Here is a 19,764-nt window from a genome sequence, read left to right as displayed (position 1 = left end):
AGATAGACAGATAGATAGAACATGTTGTGTATGGGTGAAAGTGTTTCTCTGGAGGCGTGCAGATATTTAAATAGTTAAGGAATCAGGAATAAAACAATTAATCATTTAGTTAAAGGCTTATTTGAGATTTTCTTTGGTTTTTATCGTTTTAGTAATTTTTTAAGCCTCTTAAATGTGAAGATTGTTCTGCTTGTCAAAGATTTTTATTATTGTAAACTTAATATTTTGGCCTGTTGCTTGGAAACAAGACATTTTCAATTATTCCTTAATTTCTTCACACTTATTATACACATATAATAATAATTATTATTACATTGAAAGCAGGAGGCAACTAGACTAAAGTAGATACTCATTTACTATTTGACATTTTAAGAGATGAAACGATCTTTAATTCTACAGTAAAAGAAGAGAAGAGGATCATTTTGAGTTAATGGACACAAACATGTTGCAGAATCCTGGAGCCACAGACTGAAAAGTAGATGACGCCCCCTTGTGGTAGAAAAACCCTCCACCACAGAGTGAAGCTTTATTGTGCAGTCGAATCCAAGTGTTGACAAAAGTAGAACAAACTCAAGTAGCGCAGACGATTTATTAAAGTCTTTACACAGTGGGTTATTTCAGACATATTACGTTAACATTCTCTAGATACAGTGAAATGATATGAGAGATAAAGCATTTAAATAAGGATTATATATGTTTTCAACAGGTTTCAATCTGTGGTTTTAAATCCAAGTCGTCTCAATTTATAAGTTAGAAGTGAACATATCACAACTTTCCACGCTAAACAAGTGCAGCAGACTTTAAGCTCTGACACACACACACACACACACACACACACACACACACACACACACACACACACACACACACACACACACACACACACCATTAACCCTAAAACCACTTATTAGCCCTCAGACAGCCTCAAGTTGAGAGGACTGAATAAAATGCCCTCACTCCTTAAGATCTGTGACTCAAACTGGTCCTCACAAAGATATTACAAGCCACTCACACACACACACACACACACACACACACACACACACACACACACACACACACACACACAGACACACACAGACACACACGGGAACAGCAGAGCAGGCCGACTGCTGCAGCGCATCAACACTCAGCCCTTTTGGCAATGATCCGTCCTGTAACTGTTCCCTAAAACACTTTCAAGTATCTTCTGAAATGTAAGGGAAAAAATATTACAAATGACTCCAGACATAATCTGATCTGTCCGTCACTCCTGCAGCCAAATCTGTCGATGCCAGCGTCTTCACAGCCACAAGAAGAAACCACAACACCGCGTGGTCTATGTCCAAAGTGCATGTCTGCACAGCGCCCGGCATATCTTCCACCTACGCCTTAATAACCACAGAGAACAGACTGTCAAAGGCACATGAAGCTGAACACTCTTCTTTACTTTCACTTTGCTCTACGTTCCAGCGGAGCAGCGGTTCCACGCACACTGTGACGCATCGAGGCAGCGACGAGCATCCATCAACAAAAAAAAACACTGGGTGAATTTGGTCGAGTTCATTCTGTCACGATGCAACAAATCTTACAGTTTGTAATTCATACACTGCCATGCTTTGGTTATACGTTTACAGAGATGCAGAACCTCGGACTGTTAACACGTGATTATTCTACAACGGACACATTCAAAATTGATTTTATATATTGAAAATCACAACGTGTCAGTTTCTCTATTTACAGTGGACAAGTGCATGAAGTCAGTTCGGTGTCATTTCATTTGTAGTTGAAGAACCCAGTGGGTTTGGCCTGAGGACCCATCAACATCCGGGCTTGATTCTTGTGAGTGATGTGAATCTGGAAAGAAAAAAATACAAAAGCAAAAAACGTGGAGTAAATGACATTGTAGCTTGAGGATGTGATTCCTGCAGTGTGTTGTTTTGTGTGTAGTTACCGTGCAGGGAGGCTGCATCCACGGCTCCCCATCTATCTGCATTGGTAATGCTTTCTTTGTCCTGGGATCAGCAAACAAAACAAATGACTGTCACGTGTAATTAACATACCAATAGAAAAACCCAGCATACATAATTACTGTTTATGTAAAAGATCCAGAGAAGGATCCTCGTCAGTCAGACGCAGGCCCGAGAGCCCAAAGCTGGACGAGTCTGAACACGTCCGTGTGGCTGTGTCTCACCTGATGGTGATCTGGGACGTTTTGGCGAGCCTCACCGCGCTCTTCAGGCCCGTGTAGATCTGCCCCATCTCCATGGCTCCTTCAAGGCCGACCACCTCTAACCGACGGTCACCGAGATCTGACAGGGACACGCGGACACGATGAGCAACCGGTGCACAGACATTGTTCAGTCACACAAACATTAGAAGACACAGTTATGCTCATCCTACAAATACGAGTGTCAGTAGAATGTCACAGACCCTCACCAAGACAGACAGACAGACAGACAGACAGACAGACAGACAGACAGACAGACAGACAGACAGATAGATAGATAGATAGTATGAAACCAAATTCAAATTCTCTAGATCTGGATTTTATTTGGATCTGCACAAAATTGCACACACTCATGAATATTCATTCCTCCATCCGTCCATTATCTTGACCACTTATCCTTTGAGGGGGGAGGCTGGAGCTAATCCCCCCTGACATTAGGTGTGAAGTGGGCTACACCCTGCACAGGTCACCAGTGTGTCACAAGTCCACAAACATCTATTAACACTCACATTCACAACCACAGGTCAATGTGGAGTGTCCAACTGACCCAACCCCAAACTTCACACATGCACACTTCACACAGTAGGACGGCTCCGCCCACACTCATAAATATCAGCCCTCTAAACACGAGTTTTTTTCATCATGATTCATGAATTATTCTCCAGGAAAACAATGACAATGTTGAATATCAACATATTTTGCATTTTGTTCAGTCCTCACAAGTTCAAGAGGTCAAAAACAGTTTTTATGAAGCCACTGTGACCTTTGACCTTCGACCACCAAAATCTAATCATTTTACCCTTGAGCACCAAATTTGAGATACTGAGATGTCATGAACATCAAGAATTGGGACAAACGGACGTACAACCTGGAATAAACTAAACCTGATGAGTGCAGATTCAAACCAACATGTTTGACTTCACACGACATCAGACTTCTCACCTTGGGCCGTCACTTTGAGGATTTCTGGGTCGGTGATCACCTCCGGCTCCTCCTGACTGGACGGCGCCTTCGCGTCTCCTTTTTTGGTCTCGCCCCAGAGGTTGGAGCCCCCGTGCATGCTGGGAATGTTGAGTACAGCAACGCCCTCTAGCGACAGGCTGCTGAGGTCCAGGGCCGTACCGCAGCACTGAGGGGGGGTGCAGGAAAGTAACACATCAGCATCATACACATTGCACATGTGCACTTGTGGTGAGGGCCGCGCTGCGTTCTCACCTCGATCGTTATACTCTCGTTCAGCTTCTTGCAGGAAGCAGAGATGGTTTCTGACGTGGCGAATTCGAAATACCACAGCTTGTTCTTCATTCTGCAGTCACACAGAAATGTGAGTTTCAGGTTTAACACATGTTTTACTTCCACTGAACATTTTCTCCTTCCAGCACACGCGGCTCTTTAGCAGGAGGAGGAGCCACGGACACCTGCATGTGGCCTTTATCAGCTTTAAGAATCAGTCGACACGAGCAGGAAAAAGGAAAAACAGCTGACGACGTCAAATTGAGAGCGAGAGAAACGGGTTATCTTCCCCTAAAGAGGTAGATTCATACCTGCTGTTGAATTTCTGCGGATGTTTCTCCCTCATTGTGTGAAAGCGGTGAGCGATGGAGGCATCCTGTCAACGCAACACAACAAAGCAACTTTACAAACCTCGAAACACACAAACACACTTCCTCTTGTGCAACGTATTTCTGAGAAACTCACAACTCCGATGGAGAAGTAGTTGTTGATGATTTCGTACGGCACCGGGTCTCCCTTCTCCTGGCTCTCGTCTGTGATGACCTGCACGCTCCAGCGGTCCATCAGCACCTGGGAGCTCCCCTCGATGTCTTTGAGGATACGAGTCAGATCCTCGCCGTCATATCCTGCACAGTGAAAACGAGAGGATCAATCTTTAAATATTTAAAAGAAACATCTATTTGGATGGAACATGTATTAAATGTCATTGTTTTCATAATAAGGAAAACCCTTCCCCACCTCCTCCCCATCGCAGACAGCGTGCCAGGTCATTTCCGGTTCCCAGAGGAAGCACAGCGACGGGTGGTCGTACCTGCAGATTGGCTTTGTCTGATTGTAAGAAAAAAGGAATAAACGGAATAAAGGATCATGAGAATTGTCACCAGAAGCTCACACAGGCCTTTTATGGAGCTCAGCCCGCCGGTCTCACCTATCGCGTCCAGGATCCAGCCGACTGTGCCGTCTCCCCCGCACACCAAGATCCTGTAATCCTGCAGATTTCTGAAGAAGCTCAGTCTGGAAGAAATGTGAAGACAAATATAAAGACAGCAAACGATACAGGCCTGAAATATTCAGAACAAAGTGATAAATATACTAATAATCTGCTGATTACTCACCCTGGTCCAGGTCCACCGTTTGAAAGGTTGTAAACCTGCCGCGGGTTCAGTAAATACTGAAACTTACGCAGGACCCTGAAACACATAAAACCAGATTAAACAATGTGAACGTTTTAAACACGTATTTCTACATGAATGTGTTTTTTTTATTTGACTCACCTCTCTCCCTGCTTGCCTCCACTTTTAGGATTAACAAACACGAGAACAGGATGGGTGTTTGACACAGGGCTGATCTAAGTGACATCAAAAATTATAACAATATTAATAATGCTTCCAGACAGGAAGACAAAAATGAGAATAAAACAATGGAACATGAGCAGAGAACAATAAAAAGATAAAAGCACATAAGTAAATAAATAAATAAAACTAGAACATGTATATTTATATACTAAAGAAAGTGAAAAGATATTCCTGGATCCACGTCCTCATCCGGATCCACACCTAAATGTAATGGTTTCTCTCCTGACTCACACCACATCCCTTCACCAAGTTTCCTGATAATCCGTTTATTAGTTTTTGTGTAATCCTGTTGATTAACACACAAACAAATGCCAGTGAAAACATAACCTCCTTGACCGAGGTCATGATTCAGTGTAAATAAGAGTCAATGTCAATCATTTGACAAAAGTTTTCACGAAAAGAAAAGTTTGAAGAAAGGGATTTAAAAGTCTCTCTAAGTTCATTCGGCTCAAATAGCAAAAGCTCGGTCGCCCTTTGTCATGAGGTGAGTAACCAGAGGGCGGATCTCAGGGGGTCAATACACCTGAGAGGTTTTCGGGTTGGAGGCAATTTAAGGCCTTAAAAGTGAGCAATAGAATTTCAAAATCAATAACAGCTGCTGATAGATATACACAGATAAATGATAAAGAGTAAGTATACGTGCTGAGTTTACTCTTTACTTTTCTCAACGATGGATTCTGTCCATACTCAGCCCACAGACGTCACGAAGCAGAACAATACCTGCAGCACTTGTCCATCAGGAGTCGTATTGAGCTCGCTGTCGTCCGTCGAGCCGGAGCAGCAGTTCTTCACGTTGTTCGGTCTCTCCTTCAGGCGGGAAAACAAAGTGCAGAGGGAATACGTGAGCGATGTGAAGAAACATCTCTCCACACTGCAGCTGTCAAAGTGCCACACAACAACACGGAAACAGCCCCGGGCCGATGTTGTGTTGTGCGTTGGTGTTTGTACTGTACATGAGGATGATTCAGTACCTTTATAACAGGATATATGGCCCATGGAGGCAGGATATGGTCTCTGAGCAACCCACAGCTGCACTCTGTTGGCTCCTGGTCGGCACATTCATCGTGACGCTGTCAAACACAGACAGTGAGGATTGACAGGAGCTATATTCATCTTTTACATCATGTTTTTTAATCTCTGTTGCGGTGGATTCGTACAGCGGAAAGAATCAGGGAGTGAAGAAGAGGAGGAATTGAGCGGATAATAAAGCAGAATGACCGAAAACACACTTTGTGTCCTCACTTCACAGACGCTAAGAAGCAGTCACACATTAAGAAGCCTCCTCACCAACGTGTGGCACCACACACAGTGTTTGCCCGTTAAGCCTTGGAAGCTCTTGATCTTCTTCTGGCATTTATCGCACTTCCTGGACTCACAGTTCCCACTCACCCAGTCGTGCGCTGGAACCTGAAATGTGGGATGAGTGTTTTAACATGAAGAGCGGAGCACAGACACACAGGATGGAGTTTAATTTAGACCGCCGGTGTCACTGCTAATGTTGTCATGGAGACAACTGGCATTACCCCCATGTCTTTCTTGGACTTCACAAACGTCCTGGTGCAAGGAGCCGGGTTCTTGTTAGCGCAGCGTCCGTGGACCGTGTACCTGCAGCCTGCAAAACAAGAACCCAGCTTTCATACGAGTATTTCTTATAAATGAGTGTTAATGTGAAAATGATGCTGCAATTCCCAGTGATAAATGTCACTGCAGCGCTGCCCTCCTCTGGTGACTCCAGGAACTCACAGGTGCAGCACAGCCCTTGCTTCCTCAAGCCGAGCAGCAAGTTCTGACACACGTTGCAGTAAACGGGCTTGTTGAAATGTTTCATCCTCCAAAGGTGCTGCCCGTCCTTCTGGGTCATCTGCTTGTCGAAGGAGGGAAATCATAAAAGATGGGGATGCAAAGAAAGAGCAGAGGGTTGTGCTTCAAGCTTCGTGTTGTTGTTCTAACTCGTCTGCATTTTGAATAGACAACACACTGTCTGTAACATAAGAAGCTTATATCTGTTTCCTTTGTTCGAATTTGGATCAAAAGATGCAGATCCTGTCCTAAACGTCCTGTGGTAGGCTCGTGTTTCACAGTGTTTCACACCCACTCCATGACTAACCTTGCTTTAATGAGACTGCTGATTATGCAGTATGTAGTGGCTTGACACATCCCGACACACTGTGCAGCACCGGGGCTGTTCACATCCACGCCGACTATAATCTCAAGTTCTCCACACAAGATTATAAGGCTGCTTTCAATCTGTTTACTGAGCGACCGGCGCTCTTATCCAGATTACACTCTGAAATGCTTTTTAGTTGGATTTTCATTCCTGCAGGATGAATCAGCCTCGATTTCTGCATGAGGCAAAGCGGGGGCGGCCCACGGGGGGAAGCACACTGCGACTGTGGGGGGGCTGAATCTATGCACCCCGGGCTTCAAATGTCTATTGGTGGCTTGAAATAGGCCGGGGGGGAAGTCCCTGGCCTTGTTGTAGAGGCCGAGCCCAGTGACAGAGTCCGCTTCGTGGTTTTAAAAACTGCCACAGTGAGCTGCCAGACACACAGTCTCACAGTGTGTTGCTTTTAAATCTCCTGGCAACACAATCCACAGAACTGGCCTCTCCTTGATTTAAGGTAATAGTTTTTTATGTGTTGATGTGCAGCCAACGTGGATATGGTTTATTTCTCTAGTCAAATAAAGTGCATCTGCTTAAGATTACCATTTTATGCAAGTGCTGTTAAATGTGGGCACAGATTGAACCGGGCACAGAGAAAACACTAAAGTGCTCAGATGGTGCAGAGTTTGCATGAGAAGCGATGGCATTATCACGCACTGTAACACTGAGTCGGCACAAAAAAGGCCCTTACAGACGGGGAGGAGGCAGAGGCGCGCGAGGCCGGGATTTCACAAGAGCAGTAAAAGTGGGTTTTTACTACTTTGTGAGACACCTGCTCTCACAATGAAATAGCCAGCGCTTCAGTGAAAAGAGAAACATGCAGCTTTCAAAGCACCTTCAGTCCCAGCAGCACCAGCAAGGGGACGTTGTTCATGCCCCCCTCCACCCACTCCTCCAGAGACACCGTGCCGCTGCTGTCGGCGTCAATAGCCGTCATCATGTCCTTCAGAACCTGGTGAAATGATACGTGGTTGATTTTTTTTTACCTCTGAATCGCTTATTTTCCATCACTTGAAGAAACACCACACGTTTTCTGAAACCTGTCATGCATGAGAATGTGTGAATGTGATTGGAGCAGAGAGGTTTATCATTTTTTACTGACCCTAGCAAATGAGTGACAGGTGGTGCCATACACACCACGTCATCAAGGACATCTTGTGCAAACAAATGTGCATTTACTATAGTGTCATGGCTGAAAGGGCCGTACACTCGGGCTTTTAGGTGTTTCCTGGATGTTTACATTGCAGAGCAGGGCATTGTGGGACTTACCGGCCTCAACTCTGACACATCCCAGCCCAGGTATTCTGCAGCATGCATCATCTGAGCAATAATCCTGTCCACTTCCTGTTTGAAAAGGACCAAGAGACGTGTTTTTTAGAGTTGCAGACAGTTTCTATGATGTGCTACTTCACAGTCTCGACAACTTACAGAGCTGTCGAGGACTCCGTTCCCGTCTCGGTCATAGAGCTTGAAAGCAACTAAAGAGAGAGAAGGGAGAAGAGAGTGGAAGCAGCTGCACAGGAATCATCACTCACGTAATTGTGGGCAAGAAAAATAAACAAGCGACTCACACTCCAGCTTGTCCCGGGGCTGGTCGTCCTCCAGCAGAGAGAAGTAACAGGAAACATCCTTCAGAAAAACCTCCTCTACAGGAGACAGGGAGGAGAAACGCCGGAGTCACAAGCAGAACCACACAACGGGCACCGATAGACGACTGCATGCCAAATAGGCCGGGGTGTAAATTGATAAGGGCTTGTTACAGAGTTGTGTTGTGTGTAATCTCACTGGTGCTGTCTTCCTGGGTGGGTTCGGAGTTTTGGAACGAGAGGAAGAGTCGCTGGCAGAGGGCCACAGGAAAGTCCTCCACTCCTAAATACGTCTTCAGGAACAGACGGAAGCCTTCTTCATTGATGCACTGGTGGAAACAATGAATGGGTGAGACATACTTTAAAAAGAAGTGTCGCAACCATCCGTGTGTGTGTGGTAACTTCTGCATTTTTTCTAAATCCACTGTACTGAAAATAAGGGAAGATTGTTGCTGCCATGTTGAAAAAAAAAAACGCTCCTGAGAAAAACAAGCCTCTTGTTTTGATTGTGGGATCCAAGATGTTTCTCTGCAGAACTTAATTAATCATTTATGAGTAAAAACACGTCTCCAGAACTGGAGCGGCTGCAGGATTCTTCCTGTGACAGAAAAACACGATTTTAGACCATCTGTCTGGTCTGGTATCTGTTTCTCACACGATAATCGTCCGCAGGGCTCGATCATAGTGAACCACAAACCCACTTCTTGTTGACATAATTCCATTTCCATGCTTGATGCCCTGCAGAGCGGCAACAGTAATAAATAATGTTACTTCAAAGCAGGCAGATCACAAGAAGAAGAACAACAGAGAGAGAAATAACGCACTGCAGTTGTATGTCTCCACCGACCAATGCAGTTTCAGTCTAAATGAAATTTGATTCCAGACTCACATGAGGTCAGCGTGAACTTTGACCAATTACATCTATTGAGTCCAAGTGACTGGTCAAGAGGCCGAAACCGTGGCCATGACCTTTGACCACCATGATCGTGGTCTTGTTGAAATTCTCTATAGGCAATCCTGAATTCTCACGAGGTCACTGTGACCTTGATCAGAAGGCGAGAATGTCCACAGGTAGGTAACGTTTCAGAGTCACTGTGACATTGACCTTCGACCAACAAAATCGAATCAGTTCATCCCTGAGTCAAAGTGAGCGTTTCTACCAAATTTGAGGGAATTCCCTCACGGTGCTCTTGAGATGATCGTGTTCATAAGAACAACACGAAAAACCTAATGCCTCCAGTCACCAGCTGTCACAGGAGTGCAGGACTCATTGTTCTGCAACATTTACATAATATTCAATTAAAATAAATTGTCCTTTGCAGCTTAGAAGTTATATACTTGTACTTTATGACACTATTTATGTTTTCTTCTATGATAAAACATTTCCTCCCAATTATCTAATAAAACAGTTTGTAGTTAAATCATCCATAAGAAATTACGACGTTTGCTTCCAGCACAGATGAGTTGGCAGCGTCAGCCGCTGATGTACAGGGTTGGAAAGATGGTTTTTTTCCAATAACATTTGCGCTGACTCTGCACCGAGGCCTCGCTGCGTAGGCAAAACCAAATGGAGTCATTTACATTTGCAAAAAGAGGTTTCTCACGGACGGCTCCATCAACGTGATCAATGGGTACGAATCTAATTAATCAGTGTAGAAGAATCAATAACCAAACAATATACATTAGTCACACGCTCATTTCCCAGTGGACGGCTCCGCTCAGAGCTATAACTCAGCTGAGTCATGCGCCTCGAGAGGTTTGGAGCCGACCTTGTGCCGAAAAAACATCAGGACGCGGCGCCCCCTCACCTCTCCGTGTCTGTGCCGGGCCAGACGGCCATCTGCATCAAACTCCCTCAGCACATCCTTCACCTTCAAGCTGCAGTCTGGAAGCAGAGACACACACAGGGTCGCACAGGGATACACACACATGGGGCCAGTTCTCAAACCTCTATGAAAACACATGAATCACAATGAAGCTGGGGAGCAGAGGATGTGCCTGCTTTATTTTCCAAAACAACAGAATGCTCCTGCTGCCTCTCTCTGGATATGAAAAACCATACCCAAGTATAAATGAGTGTGTGTGTGTGTGTGTGGGTGGCTGGAGGAGGGGGGGTAGTTAAGTGCTGAGAAAGCCGCCCGCCCGCTCGTCTGTACTCACACTCAATGTACTGCTGCAGCTGGATAAAGTCGACAGGGTTCAGTTCCTTCACCTCTGGGTTTGTGGGGGTGGACATGGTGCCTGCTTCTGCACCAACCGCCTGCCTGTGCTCGGGCGAGAGAGAGAACCAGTGAGACACAGATGCGGAGGGAAGAGGAGGTGGGTGCACGGTAGCCTCCTGCTTCTTTTGTAAAAAGCAACACAAAAAAAGCGTCGCTGCGAGCGAAAGATAGCATCTCCCGTTCCGCGCGGCTCAGAAACACGACTGCAGACGAGGAGGTTCACACTCGACAGGCAGACCTTCAGAAGATGATCACACACACAGAACCCCACACAACCACTTTGATATGTCCTCGTTCATAAAGCAGTCTTTTCCCAACGTGAATTTAAATACATTTTCACCTCCAATAAGAAGGTAATGTTTTCACTCCTGTCGTTCCTGATTGTTAAGTGATTTATATTTTTGTTTGTAATGTTTTGCAATCTTCGATCTGGAGCAGGAAGCGGATCAAAGGATTCCTTTTAAAGATTGTGAGGCATATTTCAACATTTTCGTGGATTTCTCAGAGAATAACTGATGAAGATCTTAATGAAAAGAACTTATTATGAGGGGAGTGTCTACAATGTGGTGCAGATCAGAATGAAAAACTGCATCAAGTGAATTTTAATGTGGTTTCATAAGGGGATTAGATGTCTTTCAGCAAAACCTACAGATCCGCTCTGCACCAAAAAATGTGGTGGGATGGGACCTGGAGCCAGAGATTTAATAATTTCATTTTGGTGCACATTCTTACATTTTTTTCCTGATATCTATACATTTCTATTAGTGTGTGAAATTCGGTGCACCTTGATTTTAAGGGGCCTACATGAGGAAGCTCACTGTGGTTATTTTACATCTCTTTCCATTTTTAATACGTTATAGCTGCTTAAAACTGGGACAAGAGTCTGGCAGAAACGATGTCAGGCCCCTGATACTTCGACTCAAGGGATTCCCTGCAGCCCAAATCTCGTTCCATGCACTCATTAGCCCATTTAAGGTTTACAAAAAAAACCAGTAATGCTCTGTCTTTTGTTTGGTTTAGCACAGGAGAGGACTGTGAGATGTTGAAACGCAGAGAGGATCAATCGTATCTTGCAGAGAGATCCCAAAAAAACAAATTAACTTGTGGAGGGACCTCCCCTTTAAACGGAGGGAAGAGACATAAATGTCATGCAGGGCAAAAAGTGAGCGTGATGATGAATCATACACAGAAATGGAACTTGTTAGTGGTAAAAGTTGGTGAAGCGTGTTATCCTGAAGCTGAACACATGACGTTTGAATGGACATTTGCTTATAGAGGAGAAGGAAGGTTTCCCCAAAGGAGAAATTAGTCCACAGAGCTGCAGTTTGTTGCTTTACATATAAAAACATCACAGATACATGAGAAGCATTTGACCCGGCGTTTGAAAGCCGCTTCACAGAAAACATAAAAGCCACGTTTGATATTAACAACACGATGCTTTTAGAAGTAAGAAAAGACGCATTACAGCGCTGAGTGCTGCAGGAAATTCCATAAGACGTGACGACAAATAGATAAAGTTCATCAATCATTGAAGAAATAGGAGGAGCTAGTTAATGGAGGAGAGAAAGTGGTATCCTGTCACCATGTAACAAACACAGGCGTAGATAGAGACTGGATTTACAGAGTGTCGGCTGATAATCAATATGTTTTGCAATTATGTATGAAATATGATCTTAGGAGTCTGTTCTAATGAGAAGCAGGAAGTAGAGCACAAGCTGTTCCGCTCGGCTAATGCATCTTCCTCATGGTGAGAAGATTTAAAACCAAGACCGTGTAACATCTGATGGAGAGAATAAAATATTCTGTTATTGACAAAAGAAGAATATATGAGTTGTAAAGAAGTGCATACACATCTGCCTTGGCACAATACTATTCAAATTCACTAGATCGCACACACTCTAAAATATGTCTGACATTTTCCATCCAGATCCGTGAATTATTCTCAATGAAAATGTGGGAAAATGTCACATTGTTAAAGAAAGTGAAAAACATACCACACCAAAACTTTGAGATGATAAGATATAATATAGAGTCTGACAAACTTCAGGTAGATGTTCTGAAGTGACTCACTTCATCACTCCTCACATTACCTAGGAATCAGTCAATCAAAACTCTCACTCTAAAGACCCACGGGATTCAGGGTGATTCAGAGTCTGAAGCAAGGTTCACGTCTTTGTTCCATTGTTCACATTTGATCTGGTTCATTGTGATTTATGAATCACACTGAAGGATTCTGTCCAACATGCGTACTTCCTGTTGTCATCACCGAGTTGGGCTGGGTCGACCTCTACTTGACCTTGATTGGTTTGTAGACCGGCGAGTGTCTGACGACAGCGTGTTGACAGTTCAGATGTCGTGTTTTCCAACTTGTTTCAATTAAGTGCATCGTAAAAATTTGTCTTTCCGTTTGAATGGAGAAAATGAATGAACCGGTTCTCTTCATTAATTTCGTTGCTACAGTCATATTATTATTATTATTATTATTAGAAGTAGTAGTAGTAGTAGTAGTAGTAGTAGTAGTAGTAGTAGTAGTAGTATCATTATGTCCTTGTGGTTCAAACCTAAGGAATCCTGTCAGACGATCTTTCTCTTCTTCTATTGTTTGATGCTGTCTCCACTTCCTGTCACTGGTCTGAAATTCCAAAGTATCCCACAACAGTGTTTTCACACTGGTCCAATAAAATAATAAATAATTTGAATTGTTTTCATCTTAAAACTCGTCTGGGTTGTGTGATCCATCGCTGCATTAGGGCCGGTCTGCATTTCCATTACAAGGTAATAATGCAGTGTTGACTTTCTAAATCAATCTGCACTTTACATGCATTACCGTGCAACATTGATGTGCCTCTGAAAACAACACAAGGCTCTTTAGTCTGTTGGAGTGCACAAGTCAAGAGAATTTGCTTATTGATTTTAATACCGTGTGGATGTGAATGAAAAATGGAAAGCTGGAACAGGAAGTTCTACAACAAGCTTTGGAAAGTGGTCTGATCCTGAAAGGCCACTTGCTGCAGCCTGCAGAGTAATTCTGGTATTTCCCCAATAAACAATGAGGTTTTTAGGGGAAATAGCTAAAAATAGAAAAGGACAAATAAACTGACGCACGTGTAACGGATTGAACGGTTAAATACCCGCGCTGCAAACCTGATTTCATGTTTCACATCAGAATACATCAATCCTCAGCTCCACAAACGGCTGCTGAAACGGACCTGACTGTAAATGTGTTGTTTCAGGGACAGCAGGAAAATAAGAGGACACAGAACCTACTGAGAAAAATCACCCGTCCGCTCCTTACATGTGATTAGGTCCCATTTGCTCCCTTCAGAGTCTGAGAGGTTCACCCTGTCCTCACTTAATTCCCTCAAAAGGTCAGCGGCGTTGCCTAGCAGTTGGGTTTTTTTCTGCTGCCGATCGGGTGGGCCGGGTCTGCGTCGACGGCAAAGTGACACGCGGAGGAGTCGTGAAAGGCCATCTGCCGCTGATCACCTGCTTACAGCCCGGGGAAGTGTTTCTGCTAAAAATACGCACCTGACTCCATCTTCAAACGCTCGTCTCAGAAATGGACTAAATATAGGTCGTCTGAAGTTTGTTCACACGTTAATTACAGCTCCGGGTTTTAGATGTTGTTGTTTTTTTGATCCTCCCAAGAGGCCGGGATGATGTCATGAGCAGCATTTTGCCACCACCACCGTCATCATCATTATCATCATCACGATGATCTGGTTCTACAAGATCTGGGGCCTGTCTGAGTAATTTGATTCCCCCACTTCCTGATTAGATAATGATTTGCATGCAGAGTAGGAATCAGGAGCAGGCGGACACATGGGGGCAACAGGAAGAGGAATCCCCTCCACTCCGAGCGGAACGAGGAATAGTGCGATGAGAAAAACAACAAACAATGGCACCATCTGAATGAGCTTACTGAGGCGAGTATGAATATTTCATCAGGTTGCAGGAATGTCTGAGGCTTGTTAGGACTTAATACAGAGCGTGTGACTAACTGCCTGCGGCCTGGTTCTCATTAACTTACACTGCTGGACTAAGAGTTGTTTCATAAAGGAGCCGCCGATGTGGCTTTGTAGAGCGAATTATGTTTGAGATTCCTTTCAGAGGAGATTCGACAGAGCCGTCGTTCAGCTTTGACGTACGTGGGTTTGCACTGCAGACAGTCGGAGGTACGACTCAGCTGCACGCTCGAGCAGAAACGCACAAAAGCAGAAGCCCACTGACTCACTGCCGCCACCGCTTCAAAAAGAGCAATCTTAATATTAAAGTGGTTCTCTGGGCAGCAACAGATTGTGAAAGCGGCGTCCACTCCCCGCCAGAAAAACCTCTGAAAAAAACCAAACCGACTCTGACCACTCGACTGCAAAACACCAAATCAACAAGTGGGGGATTAGAGTAGACAGTTCATGTGGCACACACACACCACACGCACACGCACACGCACACACACACACACACACACACACACACACACACACACACACACACACACACGCACACACCATGTGTTTAATTATAAACCCTTCATGTCCCTATGTTCAACTGTCAACACCCATAAAAGACCCTTTTTACACGAATCACTTGAAGGTTTGCTTGGGGATGACCTTTTTCCACGCGGCCTAATGTTTGTGCAAGCTGTCGTAACACCCACGCCTTGTGTCAAGGAAATCTGCTGTTTTGCAACACTTGCAGGGTGCAGAGCCTTCGACTCCGTCACCCTGTGGTTGGAAAACACTGCGTAGGTTCTTTCAGCTGAAGTCTAACGTCGGGCATCTGTTTTCCTCCTCGAACTCTTCTCTGGGCTGAAGTGTGTGCAGATTGCAGCGGGCTAAGAGGAGGGGGAGGAAGGACGTGCTCGGTTGCTGTGGAAAGTGTTTCCCTCCATCAGCTGCTCTCCGTCAGAGCGCTGCCATGGGTGACTAACAGGTAGGAGGAGGGCGGCCGGCTCGGAGGAAGGGGGGAGCCCGGTCGGCGAGCTGCGAGTCTTCCCCCTGCAGCTCCACCTCCTCCCACGCCACCAGCACTGGCCTTCCAAACCAGAGGCCAAATTACATTCTACATGCAGATGCTACTGTGAGTCACTGCATGAGCCGGGGAACACTCCCTTGCTAAAAGGGAACTGTTTGCTCAGGGGGTCGCGCCGCAGGCCGAGCAAGAAGCGTTTCACTCAGTGGAACAACAGCCAGAGGAGAAAATGCAGTTTCTTCACTTTTACAGTATCTGTGGAGCCACATATTGTGACCACTACTTCCCCTGTTTGTTTTGTCTTCACTCTTTCAGAGTTGGGGTCGAACTGGCAAAAACCAACTGAAGCCTCAAAGCAGAAATACATGTTTTCATCTTTTTAAATGTGTGTATCCAAATACGGATCTGCCCAGTGTGAGATTCATCAACTGAATAAAACGGTTGCGTAATGACTAGAGAGAACAATAAGGGCCGCTGTTACAATGGGGCTTTCCCTTCACTGCGACTGTAATTAAAGAAGTGAAAAGCACAACAGAGGAACAGTCCGTGCACAATAAACAAACGATTGTAAAAACAGACCAAAAGAAGAGAGAGGAGAAAAGGACATTCCCCACACATGAATCACCGATTGCTTGGAAAACGAAGGAACGGCTTCCCTCGCTCTCCGGCTTCAAAGCGACGCCGGCCCCGTCACCCCGAGCTCAGACGTGAATGGGACTTATGTAATAGCTCGTTGTGTGTAGGCAGCTTTGTGGAAGAGCACGAAAACCTGCCCAGACTTGTGAGTGTGCCACAGCCACTGTTTTCACTGTGTGAGAGTGTGCACGTACACACAACTGAAAACGAAACGTTGAATGTCACATTTTTCAACGTGGTGTCCTGCACCATCAGGGTCATAAGTCATCCGGGGATCGGAAAGAACTAGAATATACACGACTGTGAATTATTTTCTACGTATAAATGGACGAGGCTTCACTAGAGCAACTTCTAATCACTTCTATGACCTGATAAGAATAAAATCCTGAACAGTTTCCCTCTAAAAACAGGTTCAAAACGAGGTAAATTAACACAGGATGTTATGATAAAATGAAGGAAGTGAAGGCAAATTAAATAATACAACTGCTGCATTTAGAGAAGTGAACCATAAAAAGGCCTTGATGCCATTTCTCAGATCACACCAGTCATGCCATAGCAACAGGGATCGAACAATGGTGCTAAAAAGAGCTGATAAACAATATGTTTTACAATTCTTGTAGAAATATGAAGTTATAAGTTTGTTATATTGAGCAACAGGAAGTAGAGCACAAGCTTTACTGATTCACTAATGCATCTTTTTCACGGTGAGAAGATTTAAACCAAGACCTTGTAGTTTTTTCTATAGAGAAATTAATAAATTCTCCTATTTACAAACAAAAGTGAGTTAATAAGAAACTAGAACGTCGCTCAGTCGAGTTCAAACCTCCAACAGTTCCGGTTTGAAACCACATTTAATTTCAGTGGAACCTGATTTTTCTCTGAGAAAAGAGGGGAAACGTATTTTTTGTTAAAGTGCCAGAAAACTCATCCACTCCCTGAACCGGAGCTGCACCAAAATTAAGTGGATTATTTTTTGACGCATACTTTACATGACGAAACATATCCTCCATTTATCATGATAATTATCAATATCGACTGATATGTAACATTTTATCTGCATATAGTTTGTGGCCATATCGCCGACCCCAATAAAAAACCACACCACAGAGCGTAGAATGAGCTCAACTCTTCTCAGTTCTCAGCCTCTGGTCTCAGATACAAACATCAGCAACAGGACATTTGACCTGATTGACTGATGGGATCATTGTCCCCCCCCTGTCCCCTGGAGATCAAGTGGAGCAGAAACTGGCAGATTAGGCCAAAAAGGTCTGATTCAAGGCTTTCCTGTTTGTTTAGTTTCTCCAGGTGTAATGAGGGCAGACAGTCACTGATCAGTGCCCATCATCATCCACCATCCTCCTCTTCCTCACACCACCAGTGAAAAACCCCTCGGAGGAGTTAAACGTCTGCCTCCCTGTCTCCTCTGCTGCAGCAGCCACATCCTACAACACTCGCAGATAAAAAACCCAATCAAACAACAGGCGGTGAGCGACTTATCAAGTTGCACTGTGTCGTGTGTTGGCAGCTTTGAGTAAAACACACAGTGGAGACCTTTACTCCAAACTATTTAAAGAGGGCACAACCCAAAATAGTCCAAACCCTGACAGATGAACTGAGGGCAGGGTCCCCCGAGAAGAAGAAGAAGAAGAAGAAGACGAAGAAGAAGAAGAAGAAGAAGAAGAAGAAGAAGAAGAAGAAGGGAACTCAAGCAGTCTGACATTAAAAAGCATCAACTGAAGAGAGGTTTATCCCATAATATCCTTAATCGTCTACTGACACTTTAGTTCAATCTTTCTTATTTTATTTCATTGATAATTTTTACCATATTCCCATTGATATTTACTATCAGGCGCTGCTTCTGCATTACTCTGTATAAACTGTATTTGTCTTCACTTACATTTTTAGACTTTTATTGTTTCATTCACTGTATTCTATCATTTATTGTTAGAATCATCTCATCTTATCTTATCTTATCTTATCTTATCTTGTGAGGACTTAAAGGGAGAAGACAGAGGATGAAACATCAGTTTAACATTCAAGCAGCAGCAGCTCTGCCCTGTTGGATGTTGAATTACTCAGTAATACACACACACACACACACACACACACTATCTCAGGAGTGTGTAAAGAATTAAACCCTCGTGCACAGAGCTCGTGCACATCTCTTTCATGTTGTGACAGCAGAGTCTCTGCAGCTGAAACTTCAACAAGACGAGTCTGCACCTCTCTCTCTCTCTCTCTCTCTCTCTCTCTCTCTCTTTGTTATTCTGTGTTGTGTGTGTGTGTCTGTGTGTGTGTGTGTGTGTGTGTGTGTGTGTGTGTGTCTCTCTCTCTCTCTCTCTCTGTGTGTGTGTGTGTCTCTTTACCTTTCTGTCGCTGGATCACTTCTCCAGAAAACTCGTGAAAATCCAGGTTTTTCCTCTGAGAAGCAAAGTGTCCGTTAAGTTTATCTGCAGACAGGAGGAGACAGGAGGAGACAGGAGGAGGCAGGAGGAGGCAGGAGGAGACAGGAGGAGGCAGGAGGAGACGGGAGGAGCAGACTGAAGAAGTGCGGAGCAGAGACTGAGTGAGAGCGGACTCTCCTGACAAGCACCGCCTCAGCTGCTCCGCTCCGCAAACCAACACACCCCCTCCGTCACACAGGGTGTGTGTGCGTGTGTGTGTGTGGGGGGGGTTTCTATAGTTGTGAGGACCGTTATTGTGAGGACATTTTGGTGACTGTTGGTTTTAATGTTTGAATTAGAATTAGGTTTTGAATTAGAATTAGAGTTATGGTTAGAATTAGGGTTTGAAGTAGGGTTAGAAGACAAGTGTGTGTGTGTGTGTGTGTGTGTGTGTGTGTGTGTGTGTGTGCAACCATCTTCACAGTTGCAACATAGTGCACATTGTGTGGTTTCATTACCATTGTTCACACGAGCACAGACATTAACAGTCTGATGATTTAATAGCACAACTCTCACTGGGACCAGTGTTTTACAAAACTTTATTTAAAATGAAGTCGAGTGAGACGAGACAATAAGATGCAAACAAACAGATGTAGTGAATAAATGAACACAGTAAATATGATGCGTAAAAATACAGAACATTAAACAATTCAAGTAAAACACACACATACAGAAGATAAAGATAAATGGCTGTTAACCATGGATTTAACTGGTTAGATAAGATATGATATAAGATAAGACAATTCATAATTTACAGGCCTCAGTTCCAGTATTTGTCGTTTCCATCCCAGATCAATGTGTCAATCAATCTGCCTCATATATACGTCACAGGTTGGTCAGAATGGGAACTGCAGTTTGTCTTATCCCAACCAACCACATCTCATAACGAGCGCAGAGAATAACAAGAGCCACAGACTCTGGTGGAGCCCGTGATTTCACATTCC

The 19,764-nt window shown here is 44.3% G+C and overlaps 1 protein-coding gene across 2 annotated transcripts; it reads right to left on the bottom strand.

Annotated features, from left to right (window-relative positions):
* Positions 1 to 575: 575 nt before the first annotated feature.
* On the bottom strand, positions 576 to 18,965 carry dgkaa (diacylglycerol kinase, alpha a). Of its 2 annotated transcripts, XM_035158849.2 has the most exons (25): positions 18,743 to 18,965; positions 10,708 to 10,811; positions 10,356 to 10,432; positions 8,747 to 8,876; positions 8,533 to 8,607; positions 8,390 to 8,439; positions 8,231 to 8,305; positions 7,797 to 7,913; positions 6,541 to 6,658; positions 6,321 to 6,409; positions 6,085 to 6,204; positions 5,769 to 5,867; positions 5,518 to 5,604; positions 4,717 to 4,790; positions 4,558 to 4,632; positions 4,371 to 4,456; positions 4,181 to 4,270; positions 3,908 to 4,068; positions 3,754 to 3,818; positions 3,425 to 3,515; positions 3,152 to 3,338; positions 2,174 to 2,291; positions 1,934 to 1,994; positions 1,721 to 1,836; positions 576 to 1,370 (listed from the first exon to the last, which is right to left on the bottom strand). In XM_035158849.2, exons 2-24 carry the CDS (start codon positions 10,781 to 10,783, stop codon positions 1,756 to 1,758), a joined length of 2,202 nt encoding a protein of 733 aa, XP_035014740.1. In that variant the 5' UTR covers positions 10,784 to 10,811; positions 18,743 to 18,965; the 3' UTR covers positions 576 to 1,370; positions 1,721 to 1,755. The 2 variants fall into 2 exon arrangements, with proteins under 2 accessions (XP_035014740.1, XP_035014739.1); XM_035158848.2 differs by having other exon boundaries at positions 576 to 1,836.
* Positions 18,966 to 19,764: the final 799 nt, after the last annotated feature.

Source organism: Hippoglossus stenolepis, chromosome 6 (genome assembly GCF_022539355.2).
Source record: "Hippoglossus stenolepis isolate QCI-W04-F060 chromosome 6, HSTE1.2, whole genome shotgun sequence".
Classification (NCBI taxonomy): domain Eukaryota; kingdom Metazoa; phylum Chordata; class Actinopteri; order Pleuronectiformes; family Pleuronectidae; genus Hippoglossus; species Hippoglossus stenolepis.
This window is presented reverse-complemented; position numbering and strand designations above follow the sequence as displayed.

What these genes read in the sequence shown, in the direction of transcription:
- dgkaa (XM_035158848.2), bottom strand. Translation starts at nt 10,783, where the DNA reads ATGTCCACCCCCACAAACCCAGAGGTGAAGGAACTGAACCCTGTCGAC. An exon ending in ATGTGTCAGAGTTGAGGCCG is followed by an intron (nt 7,914 to 8,230) that starts GTAAGTCCCACA and finishes TCATTTCACCAG; the next exon opens with GTTCTGAAGGACATGATGAC. An exon ending in CCTCAAAGTGACGGCCCAAG is followed by an intron (nt 2,292 to 3,151) that starts GTGAGAAGTCTG and finishes TGTCCCTGTCAG; the next exon opens with ATCTCGGTGACCGTCGGTTA.